Here is a 23873-nt window from a genome sequence, read left to right on the forward strand (position 1 = left end):
ATAAATATGGAAATCTACTCTTTTTTTTATTAAATATGTGAAAAAAACTTGTTTACTATGATTGTAAATAAAAAATTTTAAGATATTTAAATAACCTTCGACTTTGTTTCATAGAATTTTAAAAAATACCATTCATTTTCAAATAAATTTTATGGAAATATAAATATATTATTAAAACAAGTTTTCCACAAAATTATTAAATTATCATAGTATTATCAAAGTTATTTTAAATTTTATTCCTCAGATTCGACTGATATTAGGATAGTTATTAATATTAATTGAATATTATTCCGAAATTGTTATTAAATTTAAAAATGATATGTTGCAATAATTAACATAATATAATATAATATAATATTAATATAATATAATAATGCAAAATTATCATAATTTTCTAAAGAAAATACTCTCCAAATTAAGTTTAACTAAGACATAAGGTATTGTAATGAATTTTAGTTAATTATACCTTTATAATATTATTAATAATATTATTTACCATAATTATTATGCTAGAATTTGGTTTCTCAAAGAATAGTTAATTACAGGCTCCAATTCCAAAAGTTTGAAGATTTTTTGCATATAAATAAATACAGCAACAAGTTTCAAAATTTATTTACAAAAATATACAATAATTTGCTACTTAATATATTTTAAATATATATTTTGTTAAGGAAAAACATAATTATTTGGATCAAATTCTGTCATACATTTTAAAGTATTGTAGGCCGCCTCGCATTTATCCGAAAAATTCAAATCTAGAATAAAAAAAAATCATTTATAAAATTTTTAAATATTAATATCGAGTAGAATATAATTTTGTATATTTTATATAGATTTATGGTACTTTAGAACAATAATACATTGAATAGAGTATTTTCTTCTTTCCAGTTAATAATTCTTTTTCATTTTTAAAGTGTCTGACAAATTAATTACATATATGAAAATGCTAAGAAATATGTAAGAAATTACATATATGAAAATGGTAAGAAAAACAAATAGTACTTCTAATAAAAAGAAACAAATTATTGAAAATATTTATATTTTAAGAACATAATTTATAATTTACATGATTGTTGAGAGTGGGAAAGTGTAATTAAATTTGAACTAATTTATAGAAATTTAAAAAAAAAGATGAATTAGGTACTACAAAATTTTTTACAATACTTTACAAATAAATGTATAAATTCATATAAAAGGGTAGCATAAATATAATTAAATCCAGAGACAAAACTATGTATTGTTGTACAGATTATTTTTCTGAAGATTCTAGTAATGAAATTTTTAAATTTTTGTGCAAAATTTAATAGTAGCGCTATCTAAAAGTCCGTACAAATAAACTTTAGTAAAGTTCTTCACTCAGACTGCTTGCCAAAAATAAACTTAACAACTCACTCTATCTCTTGTAAAAAATATTCATTATGGTTTATCTACTAAAGATAATCTAAACAAAATATTAATATTAAGCTAAAGAATGAATATTAAAATTTTCATAAAGATGTTATATCTATTTATTATAATTTTGTAGAATTGGCATCTTATTATTCAAATTTTTTAGACTTTTGCCATATCTTCTGGTCTTTCATCGTCAACTAAATAATTGAAAATCTTTACAAAATTATTTTTTTCACTCTAATCAATATCTTTATTTTTATAAGTATATTCTCACTTTTTTGTAATTTTACGAAATTCTCAATCACCAAAATTTATATTTATATATTATAATATTATTTTTACTTACGTGCATCTTTACAAGCCAAAATTTGAGCCTTGGTTGGCTCTTTCAATTCTTCTGGTAGAAAAATGTCCAGATTTTTGATTGCATCATCTACATTTGTCTAAAATACACAATTTTTAATAACAACAATTATAATATATATATATATATATATATATATATATTAATATATTCAGTTATGTATTTAACCTGATCATATTTCTAGGTACAACTATCATACTTTATTTTAAACCATAAAATCATGTATTACTTATATCGTCAGACAATATAAAATTTTATACAAGAAAAAAATATATATGAAAGAAATTACTGCAAAATATGAATAATTATGATTAGAGTAATAATTTACCGTTCAAAGTTTTCTTTTATTTAAAAAAATGTTTATCACATATAGAGGATGAGAATTCAATTTCTTAAGGTAAAACAATAATAAAGTTTTTGTTTTTGGTAAAACAAGAATTTTCATATTATTGACTAATTTGTTGAATTTGTTGAATTTTATTTTAAAATTTAATATTAATTTCATCTTTGATAAGATAAATATAATCAAATTTCACTTATGATAATTAACTGAAGGTCTTCTTATCTTATTTTAATTATTTATATTTTTCTTTAGCTCTGTGTATACTGTATAATTTTTTTGTATACATTTACAAATAGTATAAATAAAAAATAAATAAATAATTAAATATTTAATTTTACTTACCGAACGTGTAAAGTTCATTACGCATCCAACGTAACACTAGAATAATAAAATAAAAACATTAAAAAAAATAAATTGAATTAAGAAACACAAATCAACATTTTTATATATATTTAAAAATTAACAATTAACATTTTGACCACAATTAAAACTAGTTGTAAGTGGCATATTGTCTTACAAATACATACTTACTTAGTACGCGGCATACATCATCACGTCATAGTTAATTCATGTTATTATTTTTGTATTACTATTTTTAATTTATTTTTATTTTAATTTTTTTCATTTTATATTCAATTTATTGTATTTTTTTGTATTTTTTAGTTTTTGTGGAAATATCAATTTTGTGAATAAGACATTGAAGTCTTGATAAATTATAACAAAAAAACATACATACTTCTTCCAATTTGAACCGAAACTTTTCAGATGCTTAAATCAAATTTGATTGAAAAAGACAAGAGAAGTATGTCGGATTTTCTGGCAAAAACATAAATTCAATAATTATCGACGGTTTAAAGGCTAAATGCCACTTTCAACTAGTTTTACTTTTATTTATCACATTTTTTTGTATCAATAACAATATTTTCTCTATCGATCTTGAGCCATAAATCACGAGATCTGTTTACAACGTTCTCACAAATGATCTTGACTATCAACTCTTATATAATAATTATTATTATTATAATTAACAATATTTATAAATAAATAAACTCACCATGAGATCGTGATCCTGTGGAAATTTTCCTTGTCTCATTCCATCGATCAGTTCTGGAAATTGTTAATAAATTATTAATAACATTTGTGGAAGATAGTTTAAATAATTTATGCATTTATGCATTTACATAATTTTAATATCTTGTAAATAAGTGATCGGAATTTTCTTATATATATATATATATATATATATATATATATATATATTTATTTATTTATATATGCAAAATTTACCTGAGCTTACGTTATATTTAGGTTGGCAGATTCTTCGAATTAATTTTTGATTTGCTTCTAGTTGTTTCATTGTTACTTTCTGAAAATGGTAAATTGTTTTAAATATCTAAATGAAAGATGTTTGTTAATAACATATTTATCAAATATTGCTACATTATTGCTAATAATTGCTATTGATTTTTACAAAATGGCGACAATTTTTTTACCACTTTTTTGAGATTCTCGAATTTTTTAAAAATAGTAAAAATTGAAATTTGGGAAGGGGGATAGTATATGCTCGAAAGAAATCTGTAGATAAGACTCTCTGAAAATTTCGAATAAATCGGGTTAGTAAAATTCGAAAAATCGTGGGCATTGTATTGAAAAAGACAGTTTTGAAAAAAAAACGAGTTCATGGTTTCTCAAAAGTAAGGAAACAGAAGAGGACTATCATCTCAAAATGAGTCAAATAGCTGTATCTCCAAAAATAATTTAAATGTTAAAAAATCATCTCATCCTGAAAATCAAAGTTTTGCTTTGAAAATACGAAAAAAGCAAAAAAAAACGATTGTTTGAAATTTCTTCTTTGCTTACTTAAAAAAAGTAACGTAAAATAAAAAAATAATCGATTTCATCAATAACAATTAAGATTTAGCTGTAAGGTCAAAAAGCTGTATCTCAGAAAATAATTTAAATTTAAAAAATTTTTGGACCCATATTTTTAAATAGTCAAGCTTTAAAAACAAAAATTATTTTTGGGAATTTTACACTAGAACATTCCCTTAAACGATTCTAATCAGAATCTATGACAACGCATATATGCGAATACGTACTGTGTTTCGTAGGTAAATATTAAATGCATTAATTATTATTAATTAATTTAATTTATACAATAGCAGATTTTATAAGTATGTTTAAAAAACGCTTTGAATAATTTTTAGTTAAACCAAAAATTTATTTACCTAAATAGCTAAATCTCACTCCTTATCGTTGATTATTTATATGTATTGGTAAGTTTATGCAACTTGCCTTAAAGCAAAATGCCACTTACAACCAGTTAATTTCTAGTAGGGCAAGTTATATTAATGGTCCCAAAATTTAAAATGATATTCCTGCATATCTTCACGTTTTGGAGGTTTCTGAGTATTTTTGCATACCTTAATTGAGAGAAAATTAATGTGTGTATGTATGTGTGGATACCATTTTTCAAACACACTTATATACTTGAAATAAATAATTTTAATTTTGCAAATCAGTTTATATATCTCTTTAGAAATATGAAATAAGGTCTTTCACTCTAACTCCGATTGATTAATTATCGGTTAAGACGATTATTCACAAATGTTGGTAAGTTCATATAATTTGCCTTAAGCAAAATTGCTACTTACAACTAGTTTTATCCACGTCTCGGTAAAAAGTCTTGAACCGATTTCAAAAATTTAATTATCATCCTAAAAATGTCATTTGGAAATCATACTAAAATTACTTTAGGACCGGGTGATTCTTTGTGATTTATTATCGGTTAAGACGATTATTCACAAATGTCGGTAATTTCATATAAAACTTGCCTTAAGTAAAAATGCCACTTACAACTAGTATTTATCCCCACGTTTTGGTAAAAAGTCTTGAACCGATTTCAGAAATTGAAAGATTATTCTTAAATCTTATTAAAAAGAAAATTAGGGAATCGTACTAATTAGTTTAGGACCGGGCTGATTCTTCGTGATTTATTATCGGTTAAGACGATTATTCACAAATGTCGGTAAGTCCTTAAGTCTTAAGTAAAAATGCCACTTACAACTAGTATTTATCCACGTTTTGGCAAAAAATCGTGAACCGATTTTAAAAATTGAATTTTATTCTTAAAATATAATTACAGAATCGTATTAATTAGTTTAGGACCGGACTGATTTTTTATGATTTATTATCGGTTAAGACGATTATTCACAAATGTCGGTAAGTCTATGTAACTTTTCTTAAGGAAAAATGCCTTTTAAAACTAGTATTTATCCACATTTTGGCAAAAAATCTTGAATCCATTTCAAAAATTTTAAAATCATCCGAAAAATGTCATTTGGAAATAATACTAAAATTTCTTTAGGATCGGGTGATTCTTTGTGATTTATTATCGGTTAAGACGATTGTTCACAAATGTCAAAAAGTTCACGCAACTTTCCTTAGGGAAAAATGCCACTTACAACTAGTTTTATAATATACTTTAAAACATTTATACTTGTCTATCTAAGATTCAAAAATAGCGCCAAATCAAATACCAAAACCTTTTTCTTCTACTCTTACCATAGACACCCAACCCCAGTTCAAATAGACACCCCTACCACTCCCACGCAAACAATTTCAAATTTGTAAGTTTAAATTTGCCGCCTAAATTTGCAATCACTTATCAATTATCGATGTCTCATCTTACATTAACAAATTGCAGTATCTTTGTCCCTTTCATTCCTAAATCTGCTGTTGCCAAGGGCATTTCTTTTCGGTGCAACCGCGGAGGAGGATGGACGTGTTAATAAAAATTAATTAATTAAAAATCCGTTGACATCGGTCGTGATTGTTAACGATTATTGAATATTAATATGAAAGGGTTAATTAAATATTATTTGCAAAAGGTACGTTTTGGTATTTGGGTAAAATTTGGTGCGTTTTTGGGTTTTTGCACGTGTTGTGTTCTTGAAGTCGATTTTATGCAAGGTCATCGAAGAAGACATTACATGGAACGTTATTTGTATATAGTTAGTAAATGATTTTATTTATTTTTATACGTTTTACGAATTATATATATATATATATATATATATATATATATACATCTTCTATATATATAAAAATAAGTCGGGTTTTCCTTCCTGACGAAATAACTCCAGAACGCACGAACCGATTTCGACAATTTTACATTTGTTGAAAAGGTCTTGAGCTCCGCAAGGTTTATAGCTAAGAAAATTAGTGGTGCATGGCATCGTGCCCCAATGCAAATTGCTGGATCTTCACGCACCGTAATTAAAAATTCGAATAATAAATATAATCAATAACTGTTTTAAATAATTTCAAATAGATTATCCTCTATATATATAAATAAATAAGTCAGGTTTTCCTTCCTGACGAAATAACTCCAGAACTCACGAACCGATTTCGATAATTTTGCATTCGTTGGAAAGGTCTCGGGCTCCGCAAGGTTTAGGGCTAAGAAAAGTAGTGGTGCATGGCATCGTGCCCTAATGCAAATTGCTGGAACTTCACGCACCGTAATTAAAAATTCGAGTAATAACATTAGTGAGAATTATCAGAATTATGCTTGGTTAAGTCAACGAGCAATTCTTGCCGCAAAGAATAATGATGTACACGCCCTGAATTTCACCATTTAATCAAAAATTGCTGGCAATTTGGTGACATACCAATAATTCTGACTGGTCTTCCGTTTGACTTCAAACGATTGCAATTTCCAGTTCGCCTTGCGTTCGCAATAACAAGTCGCAAGGCCAATCGCTTAGTGCTTGCGGGATAAATTTCAAATATATTATTTAAAAAATCATTGTTTTCACATGGGCAGTTATACGTTGCCTTTTCACGAGTTGTAAGACCATCCGCTTTGTTTGTGTTAACGTCAGACCAAAAAACAAAAAATGTAGTTTACCAAAGAGCACTTTAATGAAACGGATAATTTGCGGATTCAATTTCATTTACTTAGAGGAGTTCCTTTTCAAATATAAATCAAACAAAAAATTTCTTCATCTTTCTCACGAAACCATCTGGTGGCAAAACGGAGTTTGTCGGGTTTGCTAGTATATATATATAAATAAGTCGGGTTTTCCTTCCTGACGATTTAACTCCAGAACGCACGAACCGATTTCGACAATTTTGCATTCGTTGGAAAGGTCTCGGGCTCCGCAAGGTTTATAGCTAAGAAAATTAGTTGTGCATGGCATCGTGCCATTTAGAAAATCATTGTTTTTCACATGGGCATTTATACGTTGCCTGTTCACGAGTTAGAAAACCATCCGCTTTGTTTGTGTTAACGTCAGACCAAAAAACAAAAAATGTGGTTTACCAAAGAGCACTTCAATGAAACGGATAATTTGCGGATTCACTTTCATTTACTTAGAGAAGTTCAACTAAAAAACTATACATTTTTGTAATCGAAATAAATTCATTACTGTTGTGCAATAAAATCACATTTTTCCTTTTCAAATATACAAATTAAAAAAAAAAAAAAATTCTCCATCTTTCTCACTAAACCATCGGGTGGCAAAACGGAGTTCGTCGGGTTTGCTAGTATATATATATATTTGCGTATATATTTTTGCCGATCAAAATTATTATGCATATATTTTTTTGCTGGTCTTTATGCATTTAAAGAGTTTATCTCCAATGAATTTCCTCATTTTTTTGACATTTTATTTAACATTGTATGGCAAATTTTTCTAAAATATATTACTATTTATTAAATATTAAATTATTATCTAAATAGTACTGTTATTTTATTAAAAGTTTATTTTTAAAAACTAATTTGGTTTTTTCTTTGATGCAAAAGAATCAAAGTATCAATGTCGTTTTTGTTTCACATTTACTAGTTACTTATTTTATATTTATATTATAGTTATTTATTTTTCTTTTATATTTACCTTTCATTATATAAGTTCAAATATATTTTAAATATTTTATCAAAAAACCTACTATATTATATGTTTGTCTTCAAAATTGTGCAAATTGCGAAACAGTGTTTTATTCTTTTGGTATCAAATTTTATTAGTTTTAAATAATATTCAGAAGTATGTAAAACAATTTTTTTAGTTGCATAAAATTGGCTTCTAGGACTTTTTTTAAACAATTTATATTTTTACAACACAAAATTTAAAATAAAACATTCGCTTTGCTTTAAAAAAAATTAGTTTTTTTACATAAAATAAAGTGTATTGTTTAAAATAAAGTGAAGTGAAATAAAATAAAGTGTTTGATAGTTATAAAGACTTATATAAAGTGTTTATATAAAGACCTATAAAGGACTGATACAAAGGATTCTACAATTATTTTTGCTGAGATCCTGATCAGCTTTCTTCTGGAAATCTGGAGGTAAATTTTAACATTTTTAAATTAAATTAAATTAAATTTTTAATTAAAATTTTGTTACAAATGTATATTTACACTTTAATCGATATGTCAGTCATATGTGTCTGACATACCCAATAGATAGTAGAAAAAAGTATTAATATAGGGCCATATCCATCATATATGTGTGACATAAGAAATAGTATTTTTTTCTGATATGATATATTTTCTTGATATATTTTTAACTAAGTTATGTAATAAAGTTACATTGACCTATGAGAATATCTGTAATTTTTTGGTTTTTGTCAAATATCTCTGAAACCTTATATCGGGGCACTCTTTTTTAGTTAGCATAGCAGAAACTAGATAAAATTTACTAAAATTAAACATTTATATAGACTTCAACAGTTATATACGCTTCTATATAAAAGTTTTGAATAAAACGACTTTGAATTCGATTTTTCATTCCTCAGCAATAAATAGAAAATTCGGGATATTTTTTTTGTTTTTGCCAAATAACTCACAAAGTTTATATGGAGGCACCTTTTTTTAGTTAGCTTAGGAGAAACTACAATTTCATGCCAACAGTTATATACACTCTGATATAAAAGTTTTGAATAAAACCACTTTGAATTCGATGTTTCATTATTTAGCAATAAATAGAAAATTCGTTACATTTCTCTAGTTAATAGAAATAAAAAAAAATTAATGTTCTCCAAAATTTTAAGTCTTCTGAATAATTTTCAGAGCAAATTTTTGTTCAATTCATTAAGAAATAAATTTGATGCTTAATTTTTTTTCTATTTTAGACAACAAATTGGTAATCTGGATGTTCCAGAAGAATCGGTGCTTGTTCGCGTTTGGTGAGTTTTTTCTCCAAAATTCTAAGCATGCTTTTTTTTGGATGGTATGACCAAAAATCGAGTTCACAAAATTAAAAAAAATACGCAAATCTTTATTTAAAATCTTAATAAAAAAATAATTAAAATTTTCAATAAATTTTGTTTTTGTATGAAAATTTTGTGAAATCGATACACAAATTGTATATATATATATATGTATGTAATTTTTTTATAATTTATTGATACTATAGCAATTTTTGTTGTAATTTTCAACTAATACTTTGCAAATTTGTACAATTGACAATTAATTACATACATACATACATACACATATAAATTTACAAAATACAATAATTATTTAAATTTTGCATAAAGTTTTTAGTTATTAGTATTTCTTCTTGAATTTTTTGTTTTAAATATTAAATTAAAAAAAAATTAAGGTACATATTTTTTATTAAATATTGAATTAAAAAAGAATCAAAGTACATATTTCTTATTGAATAATTTATTAAAATATTTATTGTATTTTGTATAAAAATTTGTCCAAATTTGGTTAAGGGTGGTAATCAGGGTTAATATTGTTATTCTTCTAGTTAGGAAGTTGGGACAAAAATATGGTCATACCATTTTATATATATACGTAAATTAACATGTATTTTTTACAGCAGTGTTTAAATAAAGATTTTAATTAAAATTTTGAAAATAGTGCAATTTTTCATAAAAGTCGCGTAAATAAAAATATCTTAACAAAAAGTGTTTTTATGTTAAATATCTCTCATGTAATTTCGCGTAAAAAAATGTGAATTAAATGTAATTTATTAATATTTTTCTATGTTTTTTAAATTTTATTGAATTTAAATTAAAGTAAATAATGATTATTTAAACAAAAAGTGTTATTTAAAAATATTTAAAGTGTAATTTCGCGTAAAAATTAGTGAAAAGTGTTACAAAGAAATGATTTTTGCAGCAAATTCTGAGGTAAGATTTATTTATATATAAAATTAATAATATGAAATTTGATCATATATTTCTATTAATTAATTAACATGTATATATTAACTTTAATATATGTTCATTTAAAATTTTTAATTTATCATAAATAAATGCATTTTTTAACTGAATTTTGTACCAAATACTTTTGTACTGAATTTTGTGAACAAATGCTTTGTTTATTGTTTCAGAAAATAGTTTTAGATTTTTTTATTAATTTATATTAAAAAGACATTATTTATCATCAGTATTTTAATATGAATATTTTGTTTTGTTTTCAGAATGATTTTGTTCCAAGATTTTATGGATTTTAAGGACATCTTTGATAGGAAGGATTGATTCTCTTCCTTGGATTTAAAGGTTAGATTTTTTAAAATAATTTTTTAGTTACCAGTTTATTTATTTATATTATTTTTGATAATTAAGTTTTCCCAATCAATATATCATCTTTCTCGTATGTATTAAAATATTTTTCTAACTACTTTGCAACAATTTTTTGTTGTTGTATAGAAATTTGCTTTTCTCGTAATTTTGAGAATGCAAATTATTACAGAGACAATTTTTTGAGTATTTTAAAGTTAAGTTTACCAAAAATTAACTTAAATTAAACAAAACTTAAATTTAACAAAAATCAACTAAACTTAATTAAATTCCAAACACTATCTATTTGAAATTTTGTATCCTTAACATTTTTAAAATTATTTTAAATCTTTGAATTTCTGTACATTTAAAATTCTACAAATTCAACATTGTTTATTTGTTTTTCTTTTTAAATTATTTTAATTGGAATTTATCTTATTGAGTATTCAGTTTTTATTTAAATGTTATTCAGTCGATTTACTGAGAATATGTATGTATAAAATCTATAAAAATCTATGAATTTTTGAATACCAAGTATTTTGTATATATATATATATTAGGGTGGGTCGATTTGTATGGGTCAAATAAAGTCCCTTAGGCACATATAATTTCTGGATACTTGAGATTAAAATAAGATACTTTGCTGAAGAAATCATACCTCTAAAATTAATTCTGATATCCCGTGCAATGACCCAAAAATAAAGGTTGAAATTTAAAAAAATCCATTTTGACCCCTTTAAAGTGCCCTAATTGCTTCCAAATGTATGACCGACCCCTACTAACTCTGGAAGGCCAATCCACCCCTGGTTTAACCCCTGGGAAACCCCTCTGAGAGGTTTTTCTAAATTTAACTTATTTTTGGGTTAATGCACGGGATATCAGAATTTATTTTAGATGTATGGTTTCTTCAGCGAAGTATCTTATTTTGATCTCTAGAATCCATAAATCATATGTGCCTAAATGACCTTTAAATCTGCCCGCCCTAATATATTTACAAACTATGTATGCATATTTGAATAAAACAATAAAAATTAACTAGCTGTAAGTGGAATTCTGTCTTAAGGCAATTAAGGCATCGTGCCTTAAGGCAAATTGCTGGAACTTCCCGTACCAAAATTTTTTTTTTAAAAACGATTAAGATTTTTGAAAAAAATTTACTTTGAAAAAATAAGATTTTTGAGAAACTATATATTGGACAAAAAATTACTTTTTTTTGAAAAAAAAAAATTTTTTTTTATTTTTTTTTTTGAAAAAAAAAAATGTTTTATTTTATTTTGACATATTTTGGAAGATCTAAACTTTTTTTCAGAGCAATCGTACTGCTTTAACTGCATAAAGACGAAATATCAAAGCCCGTAAGCGCCGCGTCGCCGTCTAACGCGTAAACATTGGTACGGAACCCATAGGAATGTAAAAAAAAATTATACTTATTGTTAAAATCTCTATAAAATATTTGATAATTTGATGTGCATATGTCTAATGATCATTTTTGACCGCCAGATGGCATTTTTTTAAACTTTTTTTACTAGATCTCCGAAACCGTTAGACCTGCCTTCATGAAAATTTGATCAATTCTTTATCTTGTCAATACAAGTAAAATGTTTTTTGAATTATTCAAATCGGACGCTCCGTTCTCTTAAAAACTGAGTTACCGTTTTCGGCACTTTTTGCCCCGTATCTTTGGAACGGCTAGACCTGCTTTCGCCAAAAACTAATCAGCACGTCTCCTTATTAATACGAATCGAATGTTTTTTGAATTATTCAAATCGGTTGATCCGTGTTCCCGAAATCGTCGACGAAAATTTGTATCCGCACATACATACACACACGCACATACATACATACATACATACATACATACATACATACATACATACACACACACACACACACACACACACACATATTCATGCATTTTTTCTAAGGTATGCCAAAATGTTCAGAAACCTCTGAAACGTAAAGATATATAAACATTTTCATTTTCGATTTTTTTGCGATTACTATAACTTGCCCTACGGGAAGTTAAAAACATTTGAAAAGTTTTTAAAAATTTTGTTTGATGAATTTATTACTTTAAATTAGGACAGAGTTCATGATTAAAACGAACATTCTAAAATATTAGAGGCCTACTAAAACTTTTAATATTTATTGATTTAAAATGGGTTACTAATAATTTAGAAGAAAGTCTTCAATAATTTAAAATCAATATTTAAAAAAAAATATATAATAGTTATATTAATAATAACTTTAAAGTTAAAAAATAATTGATAAAAATTTAAAAAATATTTGTAATTAGTAAGAACAAAATGTTTGATTTTATTCTTATTAAACTTTAATTTATTTATACTATTAGAAAATCTATTCTGTTTAATTAATATTAAAATCATATCAAAATTGTGTGTACGGTTGAAAAAATTAAAAAAATATTGATTAAAATTTATAAATTAAATAATTTTTTCATTTTATTTAGTATAAATAATAATACAATTAATATAAACATTAATGTTAGTGATAATATGATATATATATATATATATATATATATATTATTAGGTATTAATTTTTATAATTTTTTTATAACTTACCCCTTCGGTCAAACCACACAAAACCACAAAACCAACGACAAACAAAATTGTTTTAACCATTTTGTACTTAATAAATAAAACAAAAAAAAAAAAAAAACTAATAATAAATTTATTGCTAATATTTATTTATCTATTAATAAATTAGAATTAATTTCGATCCAATGTTCAAGGATGAGATCTTAACGACTTATGTCGAAGAAGATCACAAGATCCTCATCTTATATAGATTGCAACAGCAAACCGCGATTTTTATGAGATCTATACAATTGTTTATTGATACATTATTATTTAGCAGAGGTGGACAAATACAGGTCTCTGATTAAAAAATCATTTAGCATAAAATTAATAAATTTATTTTAATAATTGGTTATTTAATTATATATAAACTATTTAATTACCAATAAATTGTTGTTGATGAACTTAAAGATTTATATATATATATATATATATATATATATATAAAATATTTCATTGTTATATTAATATTATTCATGTTATTTTTTCTAGTAATTTATATTTATGTTTATTAATTTAATCATTATTATTTTTGATTTTGTTAATCGTATGCATTAAACTAATTTACTGAGTTGTCATATATATTATATGTATACAAACAAAACTAGTTTACACTACAATTGTAAACTACAAATAAATAATATTCATCTAAAACATCCTATTAGAAATAATTGAAAATCATCTGGTAAAAATCATTTGACATTTGACGTATGAGCCGCCGTCCATTGTTTCATTTTAAGTTACGCTTCTACAAAAAAATTCAAATTAAAAATGTAAAGTTTTTACGAGATTTTGAGGAAATTTCTCACCTTTTGCACAACCTTAGCACGAATTTTTCAAGACTAGAACTGGCCAAATCGGTTCAGCCGTTTTAGAGCCTTTCTATACCTAACATTTTATCGAGTTCCATAAGATTATAATAATAATCATTTTTAATTTATTAAATTTATGATAATATTTAGCTTAAAAGCATAATTTTTGACACATTCTATTTTGTTATATTTTTGATAAATAGTTCATTTTTTCTTAATTTGAGTATGACTTGGAATATCTTTACTTTCTATTTAGTAACAATAAATTTTATTGGATTTTTGTCATTATTTTTCATAATTGTTAGTGAAAGTAAAATTCTCTTTTCTGTAATATAAAATGTATAAAGTCGAAGTTCTAGTTAGTTTTCGTTTTTTCGTATTTCATAAAAAAGTCGAACCAATTTTTATCGAAAATATTTTTTTAAGAAAGATTTTGTTTTAGGTTTATATTTTATTCAAGCTATTCTGATTGAAATTAAAAGAAAAACTTGGTGCTAGTCGCATTTAGCCTCTTGGTGCAAATAGGACTGATTGAATTATCTACTATTATGAGTGAAAAAAAAAGCTTTTAAGTGATTTTTAAGCATTGCAAGTTGCTTTATGGCTTTAAGTTAATTTTAGAAACTATTGCATATTATTCAATTTTGTAGAAATTTGCCAAACATACTATTTATATTTGAAAAATAATTCAAATGCTATAATTTAATTAATAAATAAATAGTCACTAATACGAACTCACCTTTTAAATTTCCAAAATCTAATTTAAAAGTTAAAACATTAAAATATTTTACACATTTTTGCTAATGTAAAGAAAAATATTGACAGTTCATCTTGAAAAGTTAAGTAATGCAAGCTTTTATGCAATTCCATCAAATCAAATTTTTTAGACTTTTGGATTAGAATTGGATTTTCTAACAATAACAAGAATATAAACTAATTGTTCAGAAAGTTGAAAAACTTTTTGCTGATAATTATTTAAATTTGATTTAACTTTAATAGATTGAAAATATGTATTATCTATATTTTTACATTTGTTCTGATATTAGTATAAACAAATATTATTTTAGATTTGCTTATTTTTAGTAATGAAAGTTCACTACATTTACTACTAATACTATATTTGGTGCAAAGTTCGATTTTTAAATTAAATTATTTAAATAAAACTCACAAATTAAAAACCTTATATATAAATAAAATTAAATCAATCTGTTTTAAAAGCAAATTATCATGTAATTATTCATTTTGCATAATGAATTTCCATTGTATGTATAATATTTCAATGCAATTGCATAACATTCATATAGTAATTTATCTATTTATTCTACTCAGCAAAAATCGCGAATTATTAATGATTAAACTAGGTGTAAGTGGCATTTTGTCTTGTGGCAAAAAATGAATAAATAATTCTACAGTAATTTATCTATTTATTTTACTCATAAAAATTGCAAATATACATTAAACTAGGTGTAAGTGGCATTTTACCTTATGGCAAATAAATAAATAATTCATTAGATTAAATTTCTGATGAAAATATGACCAAACTCCTTCAAGAAATTTAAGAACTTCGATACTTAAATTTTATATTGGAATTCGAGTTCTTCATTCAAATGTGTAATCAAGTTTTAAAAAAAAATGTATTTAAAAATGAATAATAAATTACATTTTACCTGCAAAAAATCTAATTGATACTTGTCTGTGCAAAAAAGTTGCCTGAGCAAAGAAAACTTTCTAAAATATTTTTTTAGGAAAAATATTACAATATTCTCTATTTTCCTAAAGATTCTTGAAATTCTATTTCACCTTACTATTAGCTATTTAATACAAATCTTGAAAATGTTAATCCCAATCTTCATAATTTTATTTAAATTAAATTAAAATTCAATTATTAGTCCTTGACCAGTGGTTAATTTTTTGTGAATAAAAAAACTGCTTTGGTCAGGGATTTCCGACAACATTTTTAATTTAAAAGAATTTTGTCGGTCAATTTTATAATTTTTTTGTAAACAAATATTCATCGAAGCAATCATATTCCAATTAGCAGCAAAATTTTGAAGAAATCACAGTCTGAGATCGTGCGTCAACTTATATAAATATGAATTTTAATTTGAAATTTGAGAAGTAATAAAACAACTTGAATTTTACATATTTTTATTATTTGTGTCAGGAATGTATGACAGATATTTTGACTGTGTGAACTCTTTTTACTTATAATACTATTCATTTTTATGAAGACTTATTTACCTCAATTTTTTGTTCAAATTTTTGGAACCAATTTTCTTCTAATTTTAAAATTCTTAATGCAGAACTAAAAAATGCATGCAACTGTAAATTTTCACCTTCTCTCCACAAATATCCATTTTATAATAATAGTTTTAGAACTAATTTTTCTTTTAATATTAATTTTTATAATGCAGAACTGAAAAATGCATACAACTCTAAATTTTCACCTTCTTTTCACAAATCTCTATTTTATAATAGCCATTTTAGTAATCAAATAATTCTCAGAACACTTTCAGTTAGTTGTTGTTTTCTACTGAATTTTAATTCATATTTTTATGACCTTAAGATATAACAAATTTTATTAAAAAAGAAAAAATTATCTAGGGTTGTCTACCCCATGCAACTACATTTTAGAAATGATTTGCCTAAAAGGCGATTTTTGCAGAAAAATCAGAGATATTGAATATTAAATAATAATAATATTATTATTTAATATTCTATCTTATAATATTTTATCAAAATCCTGGAATCTTACATGTGCCAAATTGCCAATATTTTCTTTGTTTGTTTTTTTTTTTGTTTCACCACAATGACGTCAAATAGAGGTTTTGGTCACGTTTTTGCCGATATTCAATCTAAAGCTAATAAAATTTTAATTAATCGACCGAAATTAATTTATTTGACTAATTATGTCTTAATTTTATGATACTAAATTTTTTGTTTTTATTTTTATCTTTGAATTCTATGCATTTCAAACCGCAAAGATCAAAGTTTAAAAAAACGTTTATATTTTATGACGATGCATTCGATAGTCGGAGAGCATAAATTAAAAATTATACAAAAAAACATTATGTAATTTATTAACTTATTGATTTATTTTTATAATAAATATTTATTTATTTATTGTTTGTACCAATAATAATAATAAATAGTAATAATAAATTTTAAATCAATTCTGAATGAATTATATTTTGGACACTGTCATAAATAATAACACATAAATGCTTTTTTGTATAAGATATGTGCAAAAATTTTCCGAAAGACGATATAGAAATATTCTAGTTGTTTTTAATAAAAGTAAAATTTAATATCGACGATTTTAAACTAATATCTTAAGAACTTTGATAAAACTTATATTGACTTTATATTTCAAGAAAAATATGAGTATACTTCTATAATTGTAGACAATTGATTAAATGTTTTACTAAATACTTTTATACCACTTCTAAATAAAATTTAAGAAAGAATAAATAAATGAAATTCGAATAGAGTATGAATATAAATTTTGAATGAATAAATATTCAATAATTGTTAGATTTCTAAAACAAATATTTGTCAATGCATATAGAATATTATAAGAATGTTTATAATACATCAGTTTATTTAAAATCATTAAAATTAGCCTCTTCTAAAATTATTACTATGCCGAAATTTTACTAAAATAGTTAAAGTTTGAATTGAGTGAAAAACCATAGACTATATATATATATATATATATATATATATATATATATATATATATATATATATATATATATAGTCTTTGATTTTGTAACATTTTTCAATTGAGTGAAAGATGTAGAAATTTTTAAGTTCCTATAGGGCAAGTTATAGTAATCTCAAAAAAATTGAAAATGAACATTTTCATATATCTACGTTTCAGAGGTTTCTGAACATTTTGGTATACCTTAGAAAAAATTTAACGTATTTCGGGAACACGGATCAACCGATTTGAATAATTCAAAAAACATTCGATTCGTATTGATGGGGATACGTGCTGATTAGTTTTTGGCGAAGGCAGGTCTAGCCGTTCCGGAGATACGGGGCAAAAAGTGATAAAAACAGTAACTCAGTTTTTAAGAGAACGGAGCGTCCGATTTTAATAATTCAAAAAACATTTTACATGTATTGACAAGATGAAGAACTGATTAAATTTTTGGAAAGACAGGTCCAGCGGTTATGGACTCTTAATAAAAAAAGTTAAAAAAATGTCATTTGGCGGTCAAAAATGTTTATTGGACTTATGCACATCAAATTATCAGATATTTTATAGAGATTTTCATAATGTGTACGCATTTTGTGTGAATTTTTTTGGGTTCCGTACCAAGATTTTTAATTACGGTACGGGAAGTTCTAGAAATTTGCCTCAAGGCACAATGCCATGCGCCCCACTAGTTACATGTTTGAATTGAGTGAAAAAGCATGGACTATAGTCTTTGATTTTTTTAAAAAGACTGAATTGAGAGAGAAACGTAGATGTTTTTACATGTTTGAATTGAGCGAAGAATTTAATTTCGATCAAGATTTAATTAAACAAAATATTTGTTTATCAAGAGTAGCAACAAATAAAATTAAATCTAAATTCTACTTTTACTTCATTCAAGTAATTTTAGTCAGGCCTTAGCCTCCTTAAAATGTGTATTTCTTACCATCAGCGCTCTGTCTATAACTATGTGTTAAGTTTAATAATTAAATTCGTACTTGAAATTTTTATTCGATTGTTTTAACATAAAAATGCATATTTATAGGTGCATCATGCATTTTACTATTCTGTAATAATCATGTAGATGCACACGCATATATAAATATATAGAAATTTTATAAATAAACAATTTTGTATCAAATTGATCAAAGTCCACTCATTATTATTAGATTCATATAATAAATCATACCGTGCAAAATTTTTAACTTAAGAAAATGATAATTTTATTTAAATTTTACCGCTAATTTTATTTTAATATATTTATTGAAACTTGACTCATATAAATTGTATAAATTTGATTCAAAATCAAATTTAAAATTATAGAGAAACATTTGTTTAAACTCTAATTTTTCCTTCTAATAATGATTACTTAATAGCGATTCTTTTAATAATTGCATATGTTTTATATCATGTTTTAATTCATGCTTCTTGATATCAGGTTGTCCAAGATAAATTGAACGGCGTTTGCAATACTAAATCTCGTACCACCATTTATTAATTTTTAAAAACATACATAATTTTTGTTTTGACTGCTCTATATAAATATCTTGTTTCAATATGTATTCACTTTACTACAAATAACTATATTTTTCATTTGCAATATTTAAATATTGTTGAAGCGGCACATGTAGTCACATTTTTATTTATATATTTAATATTTGTTTAAAAAACATTAAAACCAATATTTGGTTGAATCCCACATTTAATCAAATTTACACTTTGGATTGAAATATCTGATAAAGGTCGCTCAGATCGTAATAAGGAAATAACGAAAATAAAATAATAATAAAAACATCGGAATATGCTAAAAACTAATAATCTCTTCTCCCCATTATTACAAATTGAATGTTTTTTGAATAATTCAAATCGGATGCTCCGTTCTCTCGAAAACTCGATTTTCATTTTCTGCACTCTTTGCTCCGTGTCTCCGAAACTCCGAAACGACTGGAGCTGCCTTTGCCAAAAACTAATCAGCACATCTCCATATCAATAGGAATCGAATGTTTTTTAAATAATTCGAATTGATTGATCCGTGCGTATGAAAACGTGGACGAAAAATGTATCCACACATTTATACACGCACACACACACACACACGGTATTATACCCAGGCAGTATTGAGTCTCAAATAACCAGACAAAAGACCTAGTATGAAATTGATAAATGTATTTTCCTTGCTGTACCAAGAAAAGGTACACATACACACATATATACATACATACATATATACATATATTGTTTCTAAAATATGCCAAAATGTTCAAAAACCTGTGAAACGTAGATATACAAAAAAATTTATTTTCGATTTTTGGACAATTACTATAACTTACCCTAAAAATTCTTTGGCATTTACTAAACTTTTATTTAGTTGGCTTAAGATGAACAATAACCAACATTTTATTTATTGAAGTAAAACTTCTTTAGGCGCGACTAGAGTGTAAATCCGTACAAATGCAACGGATGTCCGTTACGCCCGAATAGAGATCTGTCGTTGTATGCGTAACGATATCAACGTTGTATGCGTACCGATATCAACAAGGAAATCGGCATAGATAAATAAACAGTTTAAAGTTACATCGTAGTACAAATCTTGATTTAACGAAAAATGCCTGAATCAGAAGAACATTTTACCCTGTTCCTTGAAAATAATAAAACAATTCATAGTTTTTATAAATCTTTGAAGTTATTAAAATAAAAAATATTTATTAGACAAGACAGATATTACAACTGTTCAAATAATGAGATTATATCGCCAGCGAAAAAGTATAATAAATGCAAGCAGTCAATGAATGTATGTTAATTTTAATTACATGAAGTTCTTCAAACACAATTATTACATGATGAGTGAAGTTGCGAAAACAATATTTGTTTAGGCGTTGTCTAACATAACCCACTGTGTGAACGATTATTATAGAATTTATTAATCAGCAATTACTTCATTTCTCTAATGAAGTTTCATTTCCAAATGCTTATTACAATGACAAACCGATCATGTCATATTTGAAGTACGACTTTATTTACATTATTGTTTTTAAATATTTTACATATTTTTAGTGCAATCATAAATATATAATTTATCATTTATCATTTTATAAATGTGTGTAATTGTTGACGACACTAATAAATGTGTGCATCACGAGTGTTACCATATTACTAATGAACATTATTCAGAATCGTTATATGATGTATTTATTTTAACTTAAATGCCATCTTGTACAGTAGCAAATAAGTTTTACTTCATCGCATGTGAACCTTACGAACACTCTTTTTTTTAATAAAATTGTTACTTTTACGTTTTTTGGTACGATTAAGGAGCTGGTGCCTTAGTCGTACCACTTGTAGCCTTAGTCGTATTTTCCAATTTGCAAGAACTTGTCTTATAGTTCAAAACAAGTCATTTTCCTCCGGTTTCCTCTACAATCGCACGTGAAATCAATATAAATTTAACTCCAATGCATCATCATATCGCTCCTAAGTCGTAAATCTCAAGATCGTTCTCGAATGTCATTCAGTGTTCTTTACTATTTTATTTAAATTATACATTATAAATAAATCACATACCATATAATTACTATTCTGAAAGTAATTGTTTTTGTTGACACGCAAACAGTAGTAGTACGCCTAGATAAATAATAAAATGATCATGATGATGATAATAATGATATATGGCTTTTGCATTTTTATTAATAGGTATCGATAATTGATACAGAAGGAAAAAGATTGATTATTATTATTATTATTAGTGATGTTCTTCCTGAAAGCAAAGATCTATGGTCAGAGTACCAAGCGAGATTCATTTTTTTAACTTACACTCTCATTTTTGTATTATACAAGAATTTTTGCAACTATCCAGAAAAGGCAATAAGTAAATCTTTAAGAAAATTCAACATTAGTGATTTTGACATAAACAGAGATTAATGTCGATACAACTTTCTTTTTAATCTGGTCCTGGTAGTTTTATATCCAGTGACTTCGGGTGTTCCTCGAGGTAGCTTTTGTACTTGTCTGAAACAGTTTTCATCCATAACGCCAACCAAATTTCAAATAGATGACTCAAAATCTAAATGGTATTTACTAAGTAGCTACGAACGTTTATGGTATTTATTCATGTTTTATAGCCAGATCACTGGTCTTCCGCTGGCCTACTTTTTCAGTTTGATGGTTCTATGACGAGTGACTTTCAATGATCATCGAAATGGTTTTGTACTCCTCAAAATGTGTTTGTTGTTATAACACTATCCAAACTTCATACAGCTTCCTACTCCCAAAATTCATATAGCTTTCTACTCCCAAAATTCATGGTATTTATTAGCATCCTTTTTAGCCAGACCACTGGTTTTCCGTCGGCCTACTTTCCAAGTCTGGTAGTTTTATGTGGAGTGACTTTGGTTGATCCTGGAGGCGGCTTTTGGACTCGTCTGAATGAGTTTGTGTTTATAACGTCAACCTAATTTCGAATTGATGGGTCATTGTGACTCAATTGCTAGCATAATTTTTAGCCAGACCACTAGTCTTCCGTCGGCCTACTTGCCAAGTCTGGTAGTTTTATGATGAGTAACTTGGGTGATCCTCGAGTTGACTTTTGTACTTGTGTGAGTGAGTTTGTATTTATAACGCCAACCAAACTTCAAATAGATTGCGGTTCCAAAATTCATGGTATTTATTAGCATATTTTTTAGCCTGACCACTGGTCTTCCGTCGGCCTACTTATCATTAATTCTGGTAGTTCTATGACGAGTGACTTTGGGTGATCCTCGAGACGGCTTTTGTACTTGTCTGAATGAGTTTGCATTTTATTGTTTACTGTGCTGGTATTAATGTCTTTGTTGATTAACCTATTGGGTCAACCAAATTTGTTTGAATAACCTATTTTGGCATTTTTGAATTAAAAAAAAAATTGGTTTGAAAGCTGAGTTACATACTTATATGCTGTGTGTCTAAATTGATGTAAAAACATTTTTTTAAATTGGTTCAGGATTTTTGGAAACAAATTGGCGAAAAATTTAATCCATAACCATATCCAATTTTTTTGAAATATTGTCCAAAAATCTTATTTCTTTGAATTTTGATAAATATAAGAGTGAGAAAAAAACAATAAAATTTAGTCTAAACATGTTTTAATAATTATAAGACTCGATTGTTATTAACATAGTTTTCTTCCACAAATTGAAATTAAAACTAAATTAAAGATTAAATTAGTCGTATTTTTCTGCAAATTATTTAATTTAAATTAAATTTAGTGAATTTTTTCATTAAATTAACAAACATTGATTGAATAATGTTAATAAACTGACTTGTAAAATAATAAAATTAAAAAATTGAAAGTTGGTTGAGAATTCTACCTTCTTTTGTTAAAATTCCGTTCTAAAAACTTTTTAAATTCAGTATTTATTAAAACTAATACTAATTTTACTTATATCATATTTTTTTTATTTTTTTGTAAAAATGTCTAATTTTTTTTGGTAACTTTGCTAAGTATTTAAAACAATTTTAATTCATTTAAAAAATGTAATTCAGATTTGTTTATTTTACTTGTAATTACATTTGAAAATTATTGTAATAATTGTAAGATTGTATAAAAAATTAATAAAATCAATAAAATCATAACAAAGATTTATAAACCTTTTAAACTAGTATTAGCTGATGCCATTTTTAAAGTTATTAACTCTTTAGTTAATTAATTATAAAACACTTTTTTAACCATGCAAACTTTGAAAACACATTTTAAAAATATTTATTTTATTCACAAATATTTTTTTTAAATTTGTAATAATAACCAGCTAAATTAATTAGCAACATTTTTGCAAAATTATTTAAGATAGGATATATATAAAATATAGTATTTTTGGTAAATATTATCATATTTAAAATGTTAAAAGTAAAATTGTTGTTCACAATAAATTATGAATTATTTTATATATCTTTCAAATTTTCTGAAAAATTTCTCACATATTTAAAAGTAGATTGGAGTATATGTAAGGATGCATATGCGAGTCTGAATTTGATTTTTTTTCTAAAACGTCTAAACCGATTTTTAAAATTCAGAAGCTATTTGTGAGATTTTTTATAATCAGCAAAAAAAGGAAAATTATTTTGTCCATAATTTATCCAAAAATCTTGAACTAATTTTGATAATCCAAAAA

General features: G+C 25.1%; 1 protein-coding gene across 1 annotated transcript; it reads right to left on the minus strand.

The window, feature by feature from the left end:
* Positions 1 to 634: 634 nt before the first annotated feature.
* LOC113389436 (general odorant-binding protein 72-like) lies at positions 635 to 13228 on the minus strand. The gene is made up of 6 exons (XM_026626470.1): positions 13201 to 13228; positions 3387 to 3465; positions 3154 to 3206; positions 2442 to 2477; positions 1739 to 1835; positions 635 to 755 (listed from the first exon to the last, which is right to left on the minus strand). The coding sequence occupies exons 2-6, from the start codon at positions 3454 to 3456 to the stop codon at positions 667 to 669; spliced, it is 345 nt and encodes a 114-aa protein (XP_026482255.1). The 5' UTR covers positions 3457 to 3465; positions 13201 to 13228; the 3' UTR covers positions 635 to 666.
* Positions 13229 to 23873: the final 10645 nt, after the last annotated feature.

This window comes from Ctenocephalides felis, unplaced genomic scaffold (genome assembly GCF_003426905.1).
Source record: "Ctenocephalides felis isolate EL2017-DRISC unplaced genomic scaffold, ASM342690v1 CF-g0.4_SCAFFOLD_03573, whole genome shotgun sequence".
In the NCBI taxonomy this organism is placed as follows: Eukaryota; Metazoa; Arthropoda; class Insecta; order Siphonaptera; family Pulicidae; genus Ctenocephalides; species Ctenocephalides felis.

What these genes read in the sequence shown, in the direction of transcription:
- LOC113389436 (XM_026626470.1), bottom strand. Translation starts at nt 3,456, where the DNA reads ATGAAACAACTAGAAGCAAATCAAAAATTAATTCGAAGAATCTGCCAA. An exon ending in TAATGAACTTTACACGTTCG is followed by an intron (nt 1,836 to 2,441) that starts GTAAGTAAAATT and finishes TGTGTATTTTAG; the next exon opens with ACAAATGTAGATGATGCAAT. An exon ending in TTTGGCTTGTAAAGATGCAC is followed by an intron (nt 756 to 1,738) that starts GTAAGTAAAAAT and finishes TTTTTATTCTAG; the next exon opens with ATTTGAATTTTTCGGATAAA.